An 18,906-nucleotide genomic window follows, 5' to 3' on the forward strand; every position below is an offset into this window, starting at 1 on the left:
CATCATCCTCCGACTACACAAAAGACAAGTTATTAAACTACTGCTTCTTCCGATCCAAGAACTCACACATGTCGTTACAGTTATATAAACTGCCAAGTTACCCTGATAGCTTCAAGAAAACGCAGAGCAAATATAAGAAAAATAGCAATGTTATCAGTGAGGTTATTTTTAGGAGTCAGCAACATGCAAGAGATTCCTGGTTCACAAAAGTATTTTGTGAATTTCATTCTTTTCCAGGTACCAATAAAAAAGCCCTGCGATTCAACTGTTTAACTCTTAAAGTATTTTTTAAAGTGTCCCAAGTTTTCAAATTAAGCTTTTTGAAACCTGCGTTACGGCCCTTTATCATTCAGACCTCGAAAAGGTTTTTCATAAAGAACTACTACTTCAAATTTCAGTAAAGATGACCCAGGAGGCAATAGCTTCTTCGCTATTTCTCAAATGACAGTATTTCTAGAGATTAGAATTTAATTCCTCAGTAAATCAGAACAATTGATACAGAAAACACTTCACACTGCATCTTCAAGCTTATATTTTTAAAATGGGTGTTCAGAGTACTTGGTTCAAAAAAATAAAACAAAACCTTAGCTTGCAATATAAGAAAATAATTCAACATCCCTTAGCTATTCATTAGAAACATAGTTTAGCTTACTTTTGCATTTTCCTCCTCCAGCAGGCAATTTTGTCTGTGAATCACAAAGTCTTCTCCCTTCTTTCAATCTCGGCTTATTGAAAACAACTGATGACTAAAAAGCCTTGTAAGCTGCATGAATCAACATTATTCGCAACAACTTTTCCAGACTACCCAAAATGTGCAACAACCTTACCCTTTGAGATACCGGTCATTGCCCATTTCTCAGCATTTATTTTATCAACTGTTTGACTTGCTCCTCAGTTCATTATCAATTCATTCTGGCATAAAAGGAGAACAGATTGAAAGGGGTGAGGGGGAAACTGAGGCAGCCTCAACCAGACAGACTTTTCTTAGTCTAGGAGTTTTTGCATAAATCCAAAAGACTCTTTTCTCAGTTGCAAAGAGATATTATAATGCATACTTGCTAAAGCATTACATCTTTAAGGTTGACCTGAACAGGTCACCTGTTTTAATTCCCAGATTTATTACTCACGAACACAGAAGCTGACAGCCAAATATATTTCTTTACGCATGCTACAGGAACTCAGAAAGGGAGGGAAATGTGGCTTTTGGTGTGTTTTTGTTTTTCAGAAATCACAAAAGCTAAGGTTTCTCCATAAACACACACTAGAAAGCCAGCTGTAATGAGAGGTCAAGAAAATAAGGAACCATCAAAGAGAGGCAGTCTTTAATCACACCGTCATGGTCTTGATTTTAACTGGTAGAGCAAAAGGTTTCCCACCTCATTACCAGACCACACTGACCAATTCCAAAATATAAGGTTACACTGCACAGCGTCTCTCCAAACACACCAAACGCGCCCCTGTGCTCAGTCGGTCACAAAGAAAACCTAAACAGATTATACTGAAGCATGAAGAATAGCAGGTTCACTTCCCAACTGCACACAGTCTAAGTTTTTAGGGTGTGGGAAACAAAAACTAGAAGAAAGAAAGTCAGGAAGGAATTATTCTGTAGAATTTATTATGACAGCAGAATTAAAAAAAAAAAAAGTTGGCACTGCATGCTGTACATTTAAGGGAAAAAAATGAAGATGTCAGCAGCTTGTTGCAACAGTATATACTAACATTTAGTTTAATTGTTTGCAAACCAAATTCATTGCAGGCAGCTCAAGCAAGTTCATCGCGCTGACCTTTCTTCAAAGGAGAAAGCACAGGAAAACTCCCAAACATAAAGAGCACTGTTTATAAGCCTAAGATTTTTTATCATGACACTACACATTTTCTGGCAGCTAAATGTCAACAACTGGAGAAAACGTAAGAGATTAAACCAGCTCTGCCAGTGGTGTGACACTTCTGACAGGTTAGATACAGCCAGGGTTTCTCTGACAAGCTATCTTTAAGCATAAAATAAATCAAGATCTAGCCTGGGTACGCTGCATACCCACCCCTTTAAGCATCTGTGCCTCATAGGATAACGAGGTCACAACGCTACAGTGTAATTTGAAATATGGATTAATCTTCGCCTTATTTATGAAAGCAGACGTTTATAAAAGCCTTCCACAGAAATAAAAGCTTTAAGAGAGCCCGCCTGTCTTAGCACCTTTTCAGTTTCTTTGTATTGCCCACGAGCAAAAACCAGCTGCCGTGGATGCTGGACTTGGCAATTCTACCCGTACTCTTCTCCCGTCCTGCAGATACAACAAATCAGGATCCAAGGCACTTACCCAGGCACCTGGTAACTGTTAGAAGTTATACAACAGCAAGTGTTCCCCCCCTCACTTTCTGCAAAATTTTAACCAGCCATTTGCTTAGAAATAAGCTGAAGTTGTATTTCTTAAGCACCAAGATATCACAGACTGCTTCTAGGAGCTGCTTCAATAAAATATTGTGCTTTTTTAACACTCTGCTAGAACAACAAATTTGATGCAAGGTAGAAGCAGCTCTTCTAGCTAATGATTAAGATTGGCAGAAAATCAAATGGGTATGAACTGCCTGTGAATAAATTTAGGGCAGATAATACAGAAGTGATTTTTAGGATTCATTTTAGGACCGAGATTCTAGACCAGTCCTTCCCAAGCAGCAGTGGAAATATACATTGCATCAAGTGAAGGAAACGGGAGACCTGGTTACCCAGGACATGGTGAAGGCTGAAGTACTCAGTGGCTTTTTTTTGCCTCAGTCTTACCAGCAAGAGCTCCAGCCACACAGCCCAAGCCCCAGAAGGGGAAAGGCAGGGACTGGAAGAATGAAGAACTGCCCAGTGTGGGAGAAGATCAGGTTTGAGACCAGCTAAGGAACCTGAAGGTGCACGAGTCCATGGACCCTGATGAGATACATCGGTGGGTCCAGAGGGAACTGGCGGATATATTTGCTACACCACTCTCCATCGTGTTTGAGAAGTTGTGGCCGCCCGGTGAAGTTCCCACTGACTGGAAGAAGGGAAACAGAACCCCCATTTTTAAAAAGGGAAAAAGGAAGACGCAGGGAACTACATGCCAGCCAGTCTCACCTCTGTGCCCAGCAGGATCATGGAGCAGATCCTCCTGGAAACGATGCTCAGGCACAGGGAAAATGAGGTTACTGGGGACAGCCAGCAGGGCTTCACTAAGGGCAGATGGTGCCTGACAAATCTGGTGCCCTTCTACAATGGGGTTACAGCACTGGGAGGCAGGGAAAGAGCAACCGACATCAGCTACCTGGACTTGTGCAAAGCATTTGACACTGTCCCTCACGATATCCTTGTCTCTAAATTGGAGAGACACGGATTTGATGGATGGACCACTTGGGGGGTAAGGAACTGGCTGCACGGTCACACTCAAAGAGCTGCGGTCAGTGGCTCCCTGTCCAAGTGGAGATCAGTGACGAGTGGTGTTCCTGCCTCAGGGGTCAGTATTGGGACCGGCGCTGTTTAACATCTCTGTTGGTGGCATGGACAGTGGGATTGAATGCATCCTTGGCAAGTCTGCCAACACCACCGAGCTGTGTGGTGTGGTCAACACACTGGAGGGAAGGGATGACATCCAGAGGGACCTGGGCAGGCCTGAGAGGTTCAACAAGGCCAAGTGCAAGGCCCTGCACTTCGGCCAGGGCAATCCCAAGCACAAATCCAGGCTGGGCAGGATATGGATGGAGAACAGCCCCGAGGAAAAGGACCTGGGGGTTAACAAGAAACTCAACACAAGCCGGCAATGTGCACTTGCAGCCCAGAAAGCCAACCGTGTGCTGGGCTGCACCAACACAGCGTGGGCAGCAGAGCAGGGAGGGGATTGTCCCCCTCTGCTCTGCTCTCGTCAGACCCCACCTGGAGCCTGCGTTCAGCTCTGGGGCCCAGCACAAGGACAGGGATGTATCAGAGCGAGTCCAGAGGAGGCCGCGAGGATGATCAGAGGCTGGAGCCCCTCTGCTGTGGAGCCAGGCTGAGGGAGCTGGGGGTGTTCAGCCTGGAGAAGAGAAGGCTCCGGGAAGACCTCCCAGCGGCCTTCCCATACCTAAAGGGAGCTGCGGGAAAGCTGGGGAGGGACTCTCTGTCAGGGGGTGCAGTGGTAGGAGAAGGGGAAATGGCTTGAAACTAAGAGGGTAAGGTATGTGGCTGCCCCATCCCTGGCAGTGCCCAAGGCCAGGCTGGATGGGGCTTTGGGCAGCCTGGGCTGGGGGGAGGTGTCCCTGCCCATAGCACGGGTGGCACTGGGGGGGCTTTGAGGTCCCTTCCGAACCAAACCAGTCTGGGATTCTACCACAAGAAAATAACAAGTAGTATTCTATAATGTAGTCTGTACATAACAGCAGTCCGAATTTTCTGACCAACACAACATTAAACTTCTTAAGTTTGACGTCCCTGCATTTTAGATTTTCCTTTTAGAAAGGTTTTCATTTTGAATTTCACTAGATGACGCACACGTTTGGCATACTGGAGTGCTAAAGACTCATCATTTCAACACTTCTAACTATTCTAGCTACCACGTATTTTGTGTATAAGCTTTCACATCCAGAAGCATGCAGATAAATGTATGTTCTTAAGATGATAAATATCTTGCGCAATAATGTATTTAGTGGAAAGAAGCACAAAGCTACACATACTGAGCTTATAGTTCAAGTTTCTCTGAAATAAACAGTAAGCTAAGAAGTCCAAGAACAGCCGAAAGTAAATATTGAATCTCTTCTAATTCAAATGTTTTAAAAAAGCGGCATTTTCAAGTAGTGTCCTTGAAGCCCATCACTCGGCGCAGACTTCAGCATCTCATCTAACGCAGGAACGCGGCACTCTTCCCGCAAACAGGAGACCGCGTTTTGCTTAACATTACTATTAACTACCACAAAAAGCGCTGCCAAAGCGTTACCTTCCGTTTAAATACAGGTATCCTTCCTAATAGAGAGCAAACCTTCCAGTGTAAAATCGTGTCAAGATCTTATCAAAATCAGTGGTGTTTTGCTCGAGTAATGACAGCATTTGTTATACTCAAACCAACATCACAGCAACACCGTGGTGAGTCACACAACACCGCAACTATAATTCAAAAGCTAAAAAGACAAATATATTTAAGACTATCCATTAGGCGATGACAGCACAAGATGCTCTAAAAATGAATGATGATTAATACAGCAGCGTCTGACAAGTCAGGATATTCAGGTACGTGAATTACTGCTCGTAAAGGCGTCATTTGTGCCAAACTTCAAATACTTTAAACATCAGGAAATAAACAAGCGTGAACAGCAATACGAAGGAAAACAGATATAATTCTATTTAAGTACTAAAACAGTTCTATCTGCACTAAGCACAGACCCTGAAATTCAGCGCTTCTTTCAGTCATTTTTTGGTGCATTCTTTCTTTGCTGCAATTAGCAAACATTTCTTCCATCATTTTTTTTTCCAGATTTCATACTAAGAAAAACAAAGCTTGTTCTTGACAAGAAATTCAACCAACAATTTTCTTTTAGTCACTTCCTGCCAGAAAAATCAAACAGACTTATTTTACTAACATAGGATATAATTATCCTATGAATTAGATGCTTATTCTTTAACAGATTTGGTGTAGTTGTATCGAAACTAAGCTGTATTATAAACACAGTTCCTGTGCTTAGGAAGTTATATCGTTACTCCTGTGTGATGCAAGGCTAGGTAACGTTGCTGCCAAGATTTATATTAAGTAGTCTCACATCTACAAAAACTTCTGAAAGACATTCACTCAAAACAGTTTGCTAAAAAGTGATTATCTTAACCATCAGCTACGGTCTGAAACAGAACTTCTGCTTTCATCGTTTTTTCTACCGAAACAGATCCCCAGTCACAGCTTTCTGTGGCTTCTATCTTCCTAACACATGCCAACATTCTTTTGGGACCAGACCTCTATACTGCCATTTGAGTAATATATTTATTTTCCCCATAAAATGAAGCCCATTCATTTTATTTTGGATTTTTACCAGCTATTTGAATTTACTGGACACTCACTTATTTTGGAGTTTTTGAGCAAGCCCAAGACATTTTCCCCTCACATTTGTGTATTTTGTTTACGCTGAAGAAAAAACAAAGGTCAGCTTGTTTCAGAACTCACCTTCTTGAAAACGACACCAGGCTACCAACACAGAAGCCTTACAGAGCACACATTGACCAAAACTTTGCAGGTTAAGAACAGTATCTGCCAATCTTGGCGTCTATTACTGAAGGACTGAAGAGGCAGAACTCAGTAGAATATTTTGAAAGAAGGACCACCTTCCAAAGCTCATTACAGAAGAAAATTTCTTCTCAACTACAAGCAAAATGTTTGTTTTTAATAAAGGAATCTACTCACTCATGACTGGAAACTTCTTTGCATATAATCCAGGGCAGGTCTTGAAGCAAGGTATCTTGTTGGAGAAGGTTTCTCAGAGGTATACATGTCCTGATGATAGTAGGAAAATAAAGGAAGAAATAATTTTTCAGCTTTAAATAAGTAAATGTTATACATAAACTCCTATTATCTTTTCAATCTTCCTTGTAAAAAAAATAAAGAACACAAAAACGTATTTGTTATGAGTGAGGAACTTTACTGCTTACGGCTATATTTTGAAGTTTATCAACTCAAAATGTGTACTTTCTTCTAACGTTAATATTACAAACTTGTTTGCACGGATTAGTTCAGAAGCACTAACCATTCCCAACAGATAACAAACATTCTCAAGAAATTAAAAGACTATGATACAGATATAGTAACTAAAAACACCATCAAGTAGTATTTTCCTTCAACAACATCAGCCAACGAGAAGATGCAATAGAAGAGAGACTCTTTGAAACACAAGAGCTACAAAGAAATTTACTAAATAAACCTGGGTTGGCACTAGCATCCTGCACTTCCTCAGAAACAAAACCTGAAAAAGTTACAATTTCTAGTAACTGTAAACCATGGGATCATTCCGTCTAATTGAAAGGAGAAAAAGGCACCTAAGTAGGGCAGCTATGGATTCACTAACAATAGGCCTGGCTTCCCGTGGAGCGAAACATGCAGGACTTAATCTTCAACAACGACAGCACAGCAAGTACATTTTTTAAAAGAATATTGCATAATCTCCATCCTGCTGCTAAAAGCAACCCGATAGAACGGTTACACTGAAATAACTTCACCTCACAGTTGAGATCCGGGGAAAAAAAGACAAACATATCTATGAAACCATAAAGTTTTCCTCTAATACCTGCACAGAGTTCAGGCATAGTCTGATATATTTCCTCTTTTCAAACCGAGAACTTGCTGAACCTGACCACCTGTGTTCGGCCAGCCAGATCGTATCTCGTGCTGACTCAGATTTCAAGTCTCAACACTCCTGATCTCCTAAGGCTTAAAAATAATAACAACAACAAGACAGATTTACAGCACGTGCCAAGAAGCTGATGACTTCTCATAGGCCTGGGCTGACATCACAAGAAGATGATATAGCAATTGCTAAAACCAGTTTTAAAAAAAAAAAAAAATGTTCTGACGGCCAAAAGGAAGCCGTCGGTTTCAGAACTCACTGAAACTTACAACCAACATTTTAAAAGTAATGGAGGGAAGAGGCTTAATAGGGGGAAGAAAACGGTATCGTGCTGCAGAAACATGTATGCAAACATTATAAAAAAGAGGAACACAAAGCCATTAGATGGTGCAATCACTGAAGAGCAACAGTTTGAATTGCAGGTCCCGTCAATTCTCCCTGAGCGGCTGCTAAATTAAACGTTTAAGTACACGCAGCCTAATCGAAAATCAAGTGTCTGGTTAAACCGTACCATTAGAGCTGCAGTCTTGTCAGTTTTCTTTTGACTGCTGATGTCAAAATTAGCAAACATAACTCCCAGGACATTTAACCATTTACCAGACTAATTACAGTTATTATGTTAAGAACATCAAACGAGCCTTACAGACAGCACAACACCCAGGTCCAAAGCGCTTTTGGTTGGAGCTCCACACTACTTCTGTGCCCAAATTGTTCTTCAATCTTACGCAGAGTCAACTGGAAGACTGGTCTCTCCAATTCAACCCGATTTTCCTACGGTACAGCCTCACCTTATTTTGTCTCTGAGGCCAGGTCATACTTACATCGCATTAGGTGACGGTTTATTGTTTGTATGTACAGGAAAAGGCTACTCATAAGGAAAAAAAACAAAGCACCAGTTCTGAAAATCGCTTCATGATAATAATAGCGTAATTATCCATCATATCATAAAACCTAGTCACGTAAAACTAAGGAAACAAGTGGTGAAGAATATAGCAGCTATATGCTACCTAAAACTGTGCCATAACTACGAGAACTGAATGTTTCAGTATACCGTGGTGACTTGATTTTAGACTTCCATGCATAAAGTGTTCTTACAATCTTGCTTTCTGCATCTAAATATTTTGTTTAGCCATTGCTAATACCTGTTCGCTAGCCAATAAAAGTTTCCAGTTACATTTATTTTTTATTCTCTGAAATACCACTGCTTATGTGCTTCATGCTTCCCTTGTTCCTAACTCGAGCACTTTCCTGAAGGCTTTTTTCTTAGACTATTTGGAAAGCGCCCACTTCCCCAAAAAGGAAAGCTTCGTATTTTATCTGTAACTTGGAGCACAGCAAGCAGTACTGGAAAGTCAGGAAAAGTCAACACTGCCAAGTACCAGAAAGTCTGTACCTTCTATTGCAATACAGTATTGATGTTTTTCCTAAGGATGCGTGTTAGGAAACTAAACCGCTGTCACTTTGCTTTCTTAACCAACAACCTGATTGCTTTGAATGCTCCTGGTGTTCTCTCCTGTACACAAACACTACCAAATATTATGCAACAGGGGAAAGAAAGAATGTTCCCATTGCACGTCCTGCTTACAGATACCATCTTGAAAAATCGTATTTTTATTCAAGACAGTAGCTGACATCCTCTTGCCATTAACAAGCCTATAAAAAACCCACGCACAAACCTTTGAACCTTCTCTGTTCCTGAAGAGCAACCCTTGTGTCCAACCCAGTATTTCCCCTACTACCAACACATTTACTAGCCCTCGGTGATACTCAGCTTCAATAATTGCAAAACTACTGGCATTTTAACTAAGAGAGGAATGGGATATGGGAATTGGGAGAAGTTCTCTACAACTTCAAATTTGAGCATACTAATAACACATTCAATTATCTGTTTCCACAACTAATGTCAGGTCTCCTTTTTACCCAGTATTCCGTCTCAGTATGACGAGTATAAACCAGAGTAGAAGGAAGTTACAGCATAAGTCCATGCATAGTGACTCTATCCAGAGAAAGAGATTCCCTTTAATTCGTCAGTGAAAGATTCTAGTCTAGTCCGTGTGTACATTACTGTAGCATCTATTTAACTTGGATACCACAGGAGTTAACACTAAAAATTTATATCCCCAGTTCCCAAGACCCAGAAACCAAAGGAACAGCACGCAACCGCACTGGTTTTACAGCACACGTGCACGCACAAGAGACAAAACAGCCTAAATGGAGCCTGCCTGCACAAAGCAGTATTTTACTGTCGTTTACTTTCTTCTTTAAACCAAAACGTTAGTGCCCCTCAAAGAAAACAGATCCAGAGATTTCAGAAGCACATGTTTTAAAGCTTTATAGCTGGCTGGCTGGCAAAACATTAAGTCCAAAATGATTGGTTTCCGTGCTTATACTCAGAGGGCAAATAAATGAACAGCTGGTTAAAAGGCAGTTCTGCTAAATACTTACTTTCCACTGCATCCAAGCCGAATTAATTTCAAAGTTACAATCAGTAACAAGAGAAGCTACAAAGAAGCAAGACTAAGCCATTCAAGAGCACAGCTATTAGCAAAATAACACAATAAAAAAAATCTGATTATCGCACCTAGCTTCTGAACATCCTAGCTGAGTAAAATGCCCATTGCACTGAGAATGCAACATTCACAGCAAAGTCAGGCTGCTACTCTTTCAGAACCTTCACCAAATCATTGACTGGCCACAAATGAGGAAGCACATCGAAACACAAACGAAACAAGCACAAGGGCACACCCTCCTCTTTGTTCACTGCAGGAATTATTTACACTACAAAGCGTCCAAGCAAATTGCTTTTAGTTTCAGGCACTGCTGATTGGCCGCGGTGCCTAACACACACATGCCTGCGAGAGTTTGAGTTTCGACTGTCACACAGCAGCCCTAGGTTGCAGGCTCGGCATCAAACTGAGTAACCGCACAGCGAAATTAGTTAATGGAAGCGTTCTCGTTGAGCTGAGCCCCCACAAAATACGCTCACTGTGTGAGCAAGGCAGACTCGTGTTTTTCTTCCACTTTGACTCAGTGAAAGCTAAAAATGAGCTTCGTACCAACAGACAGCTGTCTGCACAGCCCCCTGCGCCAAGCAGAAAGCTGCACGGAGAAAGTTACCCTCGGTGTGTACAGGCACGGGGCTGGTACAGGAGTTTGGCAGCAGCGTTGTAAGTCACCACCTGACTCTCGCTCCATTGCCATTCAACGACTGCGGTGGTTTCCTGCAGGCAACCACCCACATCGCCCACAGACACCCAACATCTGATAATTTCCTCTTTCGCTGATAGCCCCGGCGCAGACCGAGGGTCAAGGAGCCTGAAGCCCGTTGGGAAGCCGCTCACAGGGCTGCGGACCCTCCTGCACCGGACCGCGGCTCTGAGGCTGGTGCTCTTCCCCACATACCTGAGGCATTACGAAAAGCAGCCGAGGCAGCAGGTACAACGAGCAGCGGTGCCAAGAAGTCCCATTAAACCCAAACTTCGCCCACCCCAAACCTCCCTGCTCCCGCCTTGGGTGGCGGCACGGCCTCGCAGCGCACCCAGGCCCTGTCACCCTGACAGGACGGAGGCCCTCAGGGAGTCAGTGCCCGTGTGCTGACAGCCCCAGAGGGCTGCCCGACCCCATCGTGGTGCCCTCACACCCCTCAGGCTGCCCCCACACCCCTCAGGCTGCCCTCACAGCACCCCCCGACCCCACAGCAGCAGCTGAGGCGACCACCACAGCCCCTCACAGGGCTGCGTGCCCCTCACCAAGCTGGGGGGTCACTTTAGGGGGTCTCCTCTCCCTCCACAGCCCCGGAGCCTCACTTAAAGCTCACAAAAAAACCCCGGGACATCTCCAGGTGGGATTCCCTCAGCCACCCCCCGCACAGCTCCCCACACGCTGCCCCCCCCCAGCAAGAATAGTAGGGTCCTTCCCTCACACAGACACCCCCGCTTTGGGAATGGAACAGCCCGAAGCACCTCAGTACCCTACGGGAGCCAGCTCCCGCCTCTTCCAACTCCCGACCCCGCCGGGGGGAGGGGGGGGGGGGTGCGCGCAGAGCGGTCCCCCCCCCCGGGGGGAGGATGGTAGTGCCCGCCTCCCCCACCCCCGAGCTCTCGAGGAACTTCTGTCCCACCCCGCTCGCCTCAACGGCGAGGTCCGCAGTTTCCCCCCCCCCACCCCGCCGCCCCCCGAATGGAAGCGTCCGCCCAGCGACCCCGCCGAGTCCACTTCGGGAAATAGGGGGGAGGGGGGGGCGCGCAATGGCCGGCTCGCCCCTACCTTTGCTCGCCGCCTTCCTCCACCTCCTTCTCCTCCCGGGGGCCTCCGTCCTTGCCTCCTCCCTTCCCCGCTCCTCTGCCCCGGAGCTCGGCGGCCTCCGACCAGGAAGCGCCCCGGTGTGACACCGGCGGCCGCCGCTATGGAAACCCTGCCCGCCCCCGCCCCTCCCCTCCCCGGCCGGCGACGTCCCCTCAGGGCAGAGCCGGAGCCGCCGCCGCCATTTTGTGCTCGCAACGAGGCGCGGAGCCGCCCGGCCCCGGCCGCGCTCCCCGCTCCCTCCGCAGCCATTTTGGGCTCGTAGCGAGGCCCCCCTGGAGGCAGGGGGGTCGGGGAGGCCGGGCAGCGAGGGGGGGCGGCCCTCGGCCGGGCTCTGTGTGGGTTTCAGGGTGGGAAAGGCGGTGGGAATCGGGAGTTTGGCTTCAGGGCGAAGCCAGCACCCGCCTGGCTAACTCTGCTGCCTTGGTGTGGCACTGGGCGTGAGGAGGAGTCTCAGAAATAAAGGCGGAAAACACGAAGCAGGACTGTCCCTCTTCCAGTTTACCCATTAGGCTGTGCTGCCCGAGCTACCAAGACCCTCATTTTTAAAACTCCATCCCTTTTTTGGTTCTCTCTGATAAGCCACCACCATGGGCTACTGATAGTAAATGCAGCTTTATGGGTGAACTCCGCAATCCTGTACATAAAAGTACATAAAAATGGATAACCTGACTGCCCATTCCACCTTGGATCAAAAGAGGGAGGGCTTTGGTGACAGAATCACAGAATCATTAGGGTTGGAAAAGCCCTCCAAGGTCACCTGGTCCAACCACCCCCTACCACCAACGTCACCCACTAAACCATGTCCCCAAGCACCACGTCCAACCTTTCCTTGAACACCCCCAGGGACGGTGACTCCACCACCTCCCTGGGCAACCCGTCCCAGTGCCTGACTGCTCTTTCTGAGAAGAAAACTCCCAACCTACCCCTTCCTTGAGCAGCTTCCCATGCCGGAGTCCTCCCACTCACTGCGTGCAGGCACCATATGCGTATGCATGCCGTGCTTTGCATGGGGCACTGAACTGAGTTACAAACAAAACCCGACGGGAAGAAGCAGGGAAATGTGACAGCTGCTTTACGCTATGAGACGTCTCAAATGCCACAGTGAAGTGGTTACCGGAAAGAGGCTAGTTTGGAGTCAAAAGAAAGCATTGCGGTGAAGAGGGAATTTGAAGTAGCAATAAAATATGATTTCACATTAGAAATAGAGATTAAATAAACAGTAATTAAAATGTAGTACTAAAAGACATCCAGTAATGGTACAAACAAAAGCAACTTTCAGTAAATATTTTGAGTGTTTTAAACAAACCAGTGTTCATGTAATAATTATATTTAAATGCTTTCTATTCAAATACTAACCAAGGAATTTAGCATAATCTACTGAAGATAAACTCTAAAATAAGCAGTTCCAGACAACTTGCACTATGAGTTGTGGGGCTGGCACCTTCTGACATTAATTTTTACTAAAATATGTAATACAAGAATATTTCATGACAAGTTGGAGAAAGCAGTGCTCCATTATTCCAAGGTAGATTAGATGAGCTGAAAAATTATTGACTGGCTAGCCTGAGATCAGTAAATCTTTTCCACAGATATTAACATTTTTAATAGACTTTCTGTCCTCAGAGTTCTGTCTCATTCTGGAGGAAAAATAGCCTGAACAATGAAAGTAGGATCCCCTGAAATGGCAAATACCCATGCCAACGCATCTCACAGTCTCTGAGAATCTAGCAAATGTACAGAGCTGTGTACGAGCATGGTTGCATTTGACATTCATGTTATGTAGAAGAAAATGTCTAAGAGTAGTAAGACAGTAGTAAGACAGTAGCAGGTTGGATCACTTTTGTCTAAATGTTTCCTCTCTTCTTGTGCTGAGGAAGTGTAATAGTAGAAAATATGAATCATTTATTGCTTTGCAATACATTTCAGAAAGTAATAGCAATTAAACTAGCCTGTCAGCATCCATAAATCCCAAGAGGGGTACTGTGGTTGGATATGAGTCCTTTCAATTTAAAGTCTTAATTGTCTTTTTTAAAACTTTAGGAGCTGTTAGAATATAAAAACATACTTAGCTTTCTTCAAGCTAGGGATTTGTTTCCTCCCAAAATGGCTAATTAGTTGAGATAAATGTCTTCCACAGGGAGCTCTCTGCTTCATCAAAACCATCTCATCTGTATTTCATACATTCTTAAACTATATATCATCGTTTTTGTTTCCCATATGCTCATTGTTTCCTGTTGTAATACTATAACTAGGCTGTGGAACTGTTCTAAAATCACAGCTTTCCAAGTGGCTGACAGTGATATCATACTTGTTTTATCACTACTCCTACGTACAAATCCTGCGATAGCATTTCCAGAAACACTCCATTTTTATTACAGTTCTCAGTCTGGAAAGGTATATGCAATCATTATTATTTATAATGCTTAAAAGTCTATGGGGCATTTATTTCATGGACATGCAAGAGGCATTGCCTGTGTCTCTGCTGGCTTTGCAGGGCTGTGCCACAGGAAACAGGCGAAGTTCACCATGGTTTTTTACCAGTCCTTGACACCTGTTATGTCTACACTGTCCTCAAAAGTAGTCCTTTATGAAGCCTGCCAACCAGCCCCATACTGTGTGGGCTTCATGCAATTCCCTACTGCATTTGTCTTCCATATCATGTAGGTAGGATGAGCAGCGTGGCTTACACGGTAGAAAACCTGCCTGGGTTGAGTCCATCTGCACTCTAAATGCGAAAGCTGCAATTTGCTTGCTAAGTGTGAACTTCAGTGGAAGGGACGTAAGGCACATTTGGGTTTCTGTTGGGCTCAGGCTCCCATCTATGATACAGTCTAGACGTCTCCACTGAATTATATTCTGAGCTGATATATCTGTTCGTGTCAGGGAACATCCAGTTACTTACCTGAAAAGATGACCTGGTCTGTGTTTAAGTTCAGATGCTGTACTAGCCACCTACATTTGTGACTGGAGTCACAGAAGTAAAGATACTCACAAATTACCCCACACAAATTAATGATTCGTCTTGTCAAGACCGCACTTAGGATATAGTGCGTAAGATGCCAAGTACTCTGCATGGCCACTGACATTATTTGGCAGTAATATCACAAAGCCATAGACAAAAAAAAAAAATGAATAGTAGCATTCTATTTTAAAGTATCGTGTTCCGTGTAACATTGGAATCCTTCCTACTGAACTTCAAAGGAATACAAGAATTCATAATGTAAAAAATACGAGATTTTCATCAGCAATTATTTCTCAATGTACCGTGCCCTTTGTTTTTTTAGCTATGAAGCTTATGAAACCCATTCTCTTCAATAAAACACCATTTACAAAAATTAAGCGTAACACAAAGCATATGTGCAGGACGATAGGAACCAACTGCAACATCTCATTGAAATAAATTTGTCTCTCTGTTAGTTACGTTTGCAGTCTGCCTTTACCGTATCAATGGATTCCTGGCTAAATCAGCCTTGCGAGATTCGAATCTTGCCTTGGGACAAGGGAATGAATTTGATGACCCATCAAAATTCCTTCCTGGGCTTCACAAGTCGTCAGAACATGCTCGGCTCTGCAGGCAGTGTGCATATTGGTGCACTTCAGGTGAAAAACTATTTAAGTTCTTGCAGTGTGTCTGGGTAGTGATCAGACTGCAGATAGCGCTACATCTTTTGCTGTCAACTGCCTCGACAAATCATTGATGGAGCTTTAATCCCCGACAGACCAAGTGTTCAGAATGCTGATGGCTTTGAAAATAAAGGCATAGACTTTGAATTGGCAACTGTGGTCTAAAAGTCCATGAAAGTTTTGGAGCATAGTACTTTGCTATGATGGCCTGTCCCTGAACACCTTTGGGCTAAAGTTACACATTCATATAAGGATACAACTGCTGCCCTGAAGAGAATGGCTTTTACTTTACAAAATTAGGTATTCTGCAGACTCAAGAGACAGCAGTTAGTAGATTGGTCCTAAAAATAATTTTAAAACCTGTTTTGGGACTGTTCCTTTTCAATTTGTGTTTGTGCTATACAGGTTTGGCTTAGCTTCTGTGGTGCAGGAATTCAACATATTTTCCATGGCATATGGCATTTCCACTTCTGCCTACAGATCATTTTTAAGGCATGAGTTGATATTTTTTCTGTGTCAGTCAAAATATAAACCATTTATGCACAGCCACATACCCCAGCGAGTGAGTGGCTCAGAAGCTCCTGCAGGTATCCAAACAAACACAAACCTGTCTATTACTCTCAAATTCAAACAGTTCCCTGTTCAACCTTTGAGGCTTGTCATTTTTAAAACCTACTTTCATCATTACAAAGGATATCACTCAAAATATCTGATTTGATACGAAGTGTTTATAGGCCTATGAACAATAGGTGCCAGATGGCTATTCTTCCCAGTATCAGGCAGTAAAGTGCATCAATATTTTATAAGATTAAATGTACTCAGCTGTTCTGCCACCTGCTGCTTTCGCTTTTGTTTATTTTCCCCCAAATGAAAGTTGTGGTGTCTGTGCTGCAGGTGTTACTTTCGGTCCATCACTTGCTTGATCTTGTCATAGAGGTTTACAGGAGCTTAGCACCAGCCCGCTCTGCAGAAGTGATGAGCGAGGCAGAGGTTTGTCTGTACGTGCGCGGCAGCATCAGCCCACCATCTTGGACTAAAAATCCTGAGAAAGAGATGTATTAAAAACAGGGGCGGAAGTCTGATTTTAAGCAGGGAGGTTAGCCCGTTGTTGTAATTCTTCTGGCTGCCTAAACTACTGTTTTCCATTCCTTTTGGGTCTGATTGTTCACTTGCCCTCACCCAGTCCTATTGTTGCCCAGCTCTGATTTTGAGGATTTCATTGATTCGGGTCTCTCTTCCTGCTGCTGGTGGCTCCTGCCATGTGAATGAGGTTGGAAAGTACACAGTGCTTTCTGTCGCTGCCTGATGCAAGGGGCTATTTCTGTCCCCTCTGTCTGTCAGGACAGATTTTCTTCATCTCCTTCCTTTATTTCCCCCCAATTTTCTGTCTCCTGTAGCATTTTATTGGCTTTTTCCATTAGCCTCCTTCTGTCTTATTCCTTCTGTTACTTCAATAATTGTCTCATTTCTTTCTCCTTTTAAACGTTGATTTAGCTTTCAGTATTCTTTTGTTGACTATGAAAAGTACACATAGAACAAAGTGTAATACATTGATACGCTTCATTTTAAAATGTCTCCTTAATACCAAATAGTTTTTCAATGAACTGAAAAATGTCACAATACCAATAATATTACAAAAATGTCACTGACCTTGATATACCATGTAGTAGAACTCCCCTGAGATTCCTTTATGGATTGACTAGACAGATAGATAATGCAAGATGGCTGCACATAGAAAATACAAAAATTAGAAAACCTGGCTGAGGAAGATGTGTGTGGTTGTATGAAGAATGGAGCATAGGATGTCTTTGAACATGCAATCGGGGTGTTTTCCCAAATCAGCATTTTATATTCTTGCCAGCCAGATCTGAGCCTGCTCCCACAGCAGAAGGAGAAGAGATCTGATGAAAGAGGAGAAAATCAATAATCAAATCATTTACCTTTCAAAACAAGGAAAGGTAGAATACAGTCAGAACAGAGAAGGAAAAGGAATAGATAACAAGACAGAAGATTTATTGGCAATGATGCACAACAGAACAAAACATTAGCTTAAATTTGTGTGTGCCTTAGTGTGGTTTTCCACACTAAGGACAGCAGTTGGAAGGCAATGAATAGAAGTTTATGCTTTTGTAAACCCTGGAGGTCTGATGTAGAGTTGCAGTAAGGAACTTGGAATTTCATGACACTTTTATACAGACAGTTTTCAAAGCACAGTCACTATTAGAGTAAAACTTATTATCGTTCATCTATAACCGCCAGAATGTCAGAAGTAACCCAAAGTTAACAGAAATAGCATAACTTATTAGATACCAACAAATTCAAAAATTTCAAAGAGACACATTTTCATCAAGTTACAAGCAAATGAAAACAGGAGCATGTAATGCAATGTGAAGATGCTCTGAGCTGTAATAGTGGATCCTGAAGAAGGTGTAATTACTTGTCTAAGGTACTGCAAAAGTTAAATCTTTATGACCTTTTCCATTTGCTGCTGAAACTACCAGACATGCTGAAACACCAGAAGTGTAAATGACTGACGAAAAAGAAATATATTCAGTTTGTTCAGGTAAAGCTCTTTATAAAAGATGATTTTTTTTTCTTTTTTTTTTTTTTTTTTTTTTCCAGCAGCAGGGTATTTGCAGTCTTTTCCCAGGCTCCATGTAATATGGAATTTATATAGCACAGCACGAAATGAGGGATGCAGGTTAGGCTTTGAAGCACATTCTTCCACCGTTGCCTTGAGCCACTCGGCATTCACTCGGTCTCCTGTTCAGGTTAAAGCAGCATGAGGCTTACCTATAAAGCTCTAACTGGAGAAAGAGCTTGCCAGGGAAAATGGAAGTCTTATCCATTTATCTTTTCCCAGACCAAGCCCATATGGCAACAGTAGAACAAAACAGGCTGACTACTGTCTGGCTGAGCTCTTGCAGGATGTTTCCCACCCGTAAGCAACTGAGCTCATTTCCAGTGGTAGGGCCATCACATGGTTGGCAGTAAGACTGCCCAAATTTGGGGACTGTTGGGTAACTCAGATTCCTGGCTGGTGAAGGAAATGCACTTACAGATCCTGCTGGGGCTGGTGTTTACACCGGGTCTTGCTAGGAACCGGTTGCCCAATTTCATCCTGTAAGGAAGCCGCAGGACCCTTTAGAGAGGGAGACTGTCGTTACTAAAGGCACCCCTCAGCTCTGGCAAACAAAGGCAGCTTCAGGCTGTAAAGCAGCTCAAATCTTCCCAAATGTTTGGCAAATACCCATGAAGCGTAAACAAGCTTTATCCCGTCACAAAATTATCATGCAAAGTAGAGTTTTAGGAAAGATGAAGCACCAAACACCAAAGATAATGCTTTTTTCCTCAAAGATTTCTTATAATCCAATAATTTCCTATCCCATTTGGAATTTTTTCTCCTTCCCTAACCTGAAAATAATACGTGGGGTTCAATATGACCATACTTCAGATCAATCAACATCATTAAAAGTGGATTTTCTTAAATACTGGGATGAGGGGAAAGTGAATTTGTGCAAGGACACACATACCTTGAGATACATGAGCCAATCAGCTTAAAATGTTGTTTTGCCCTGACCTGACAAGGCTTGCTGTCTCTGGCAACGCATAATCTCTTTCAATATACTACCAGGAAGGTGATAGCTCTTTGAAAATACT

General features: G+C 43.5%; 1 protein-coding gene and 1 long non-coding RNA gene across 13 annotated transcripts in view; both read right to left on the reverse strand.

Annotated features, from left to right (window-relative positions):
- Positions 1–12,620, reverse strand: part of USP6NL (USP6 N-terminal like) — a 119,111-nt gene extending 106,491 nt beyond the window's left edge. For 2 of the 12 annotated variants that reach the window (XM_067004964.1, XM_067004630.1), the window contains exons 1-2: positions 11,584–11,740; positions 6,381–6,470 (exon numbers count right to left, since the gene is read on the reverse strand). In XM_067004964.1, coding sequence (XP_066861065.1) covers positions 6,381–6,384 — 4 coding nt within the window. In that variant the 5' untranslated portion in view covers positions 6,385–6,470; positions 11,584–11,740. Of the gene's footprint in view, positions 1–6,380; positions 6,471–7,960; positions 9,726–9,898; positions 10,675–10,719; positions 10,991–11,066; positions 11,199–11,583; positions 11,741–12,545 lie in introns of those variants that run through there. The other 10 variants (XM_048062615.2, XM_048062618.2, XM_067004706.1 and 7 more) reach the window with 10 other exon arrangements.
- A 1,351-nt stretch (positions 12,621–13,971) lies between these two features.
- Positions 13,972–18,896, reverse strand: LOC136786428 (uncharacterized). Its single transcript, XR_010825053.1, has 2 exons — positions 16,897–18,896; positions 13,972–16,761 (listed from the first exon to the last, which is right to left on the reverse strand). It is a non-coding gene; the product is annotated as an uncharacterized lncRNA (long non-coding RNA).
- Between the last annotated feature and the right edge of the window lie 10 nt (positions 18,897–18,906).

The sequence above is a fragment of the Anser cygnoides genome, chromosome 1, assembly GCF_040182565.1.
Source record: "Anser cygnoides isolate HZ-2024a breed goose chromosome 1, Taihu_goose_T2T_genome, whole genome shotgun sequence".
Taxonomy (NCBI): Eukaryota; Metazoa; Chordata; class Aves; order Anseriformes; family Anatidae; genus Anser; species Anser cygnoides.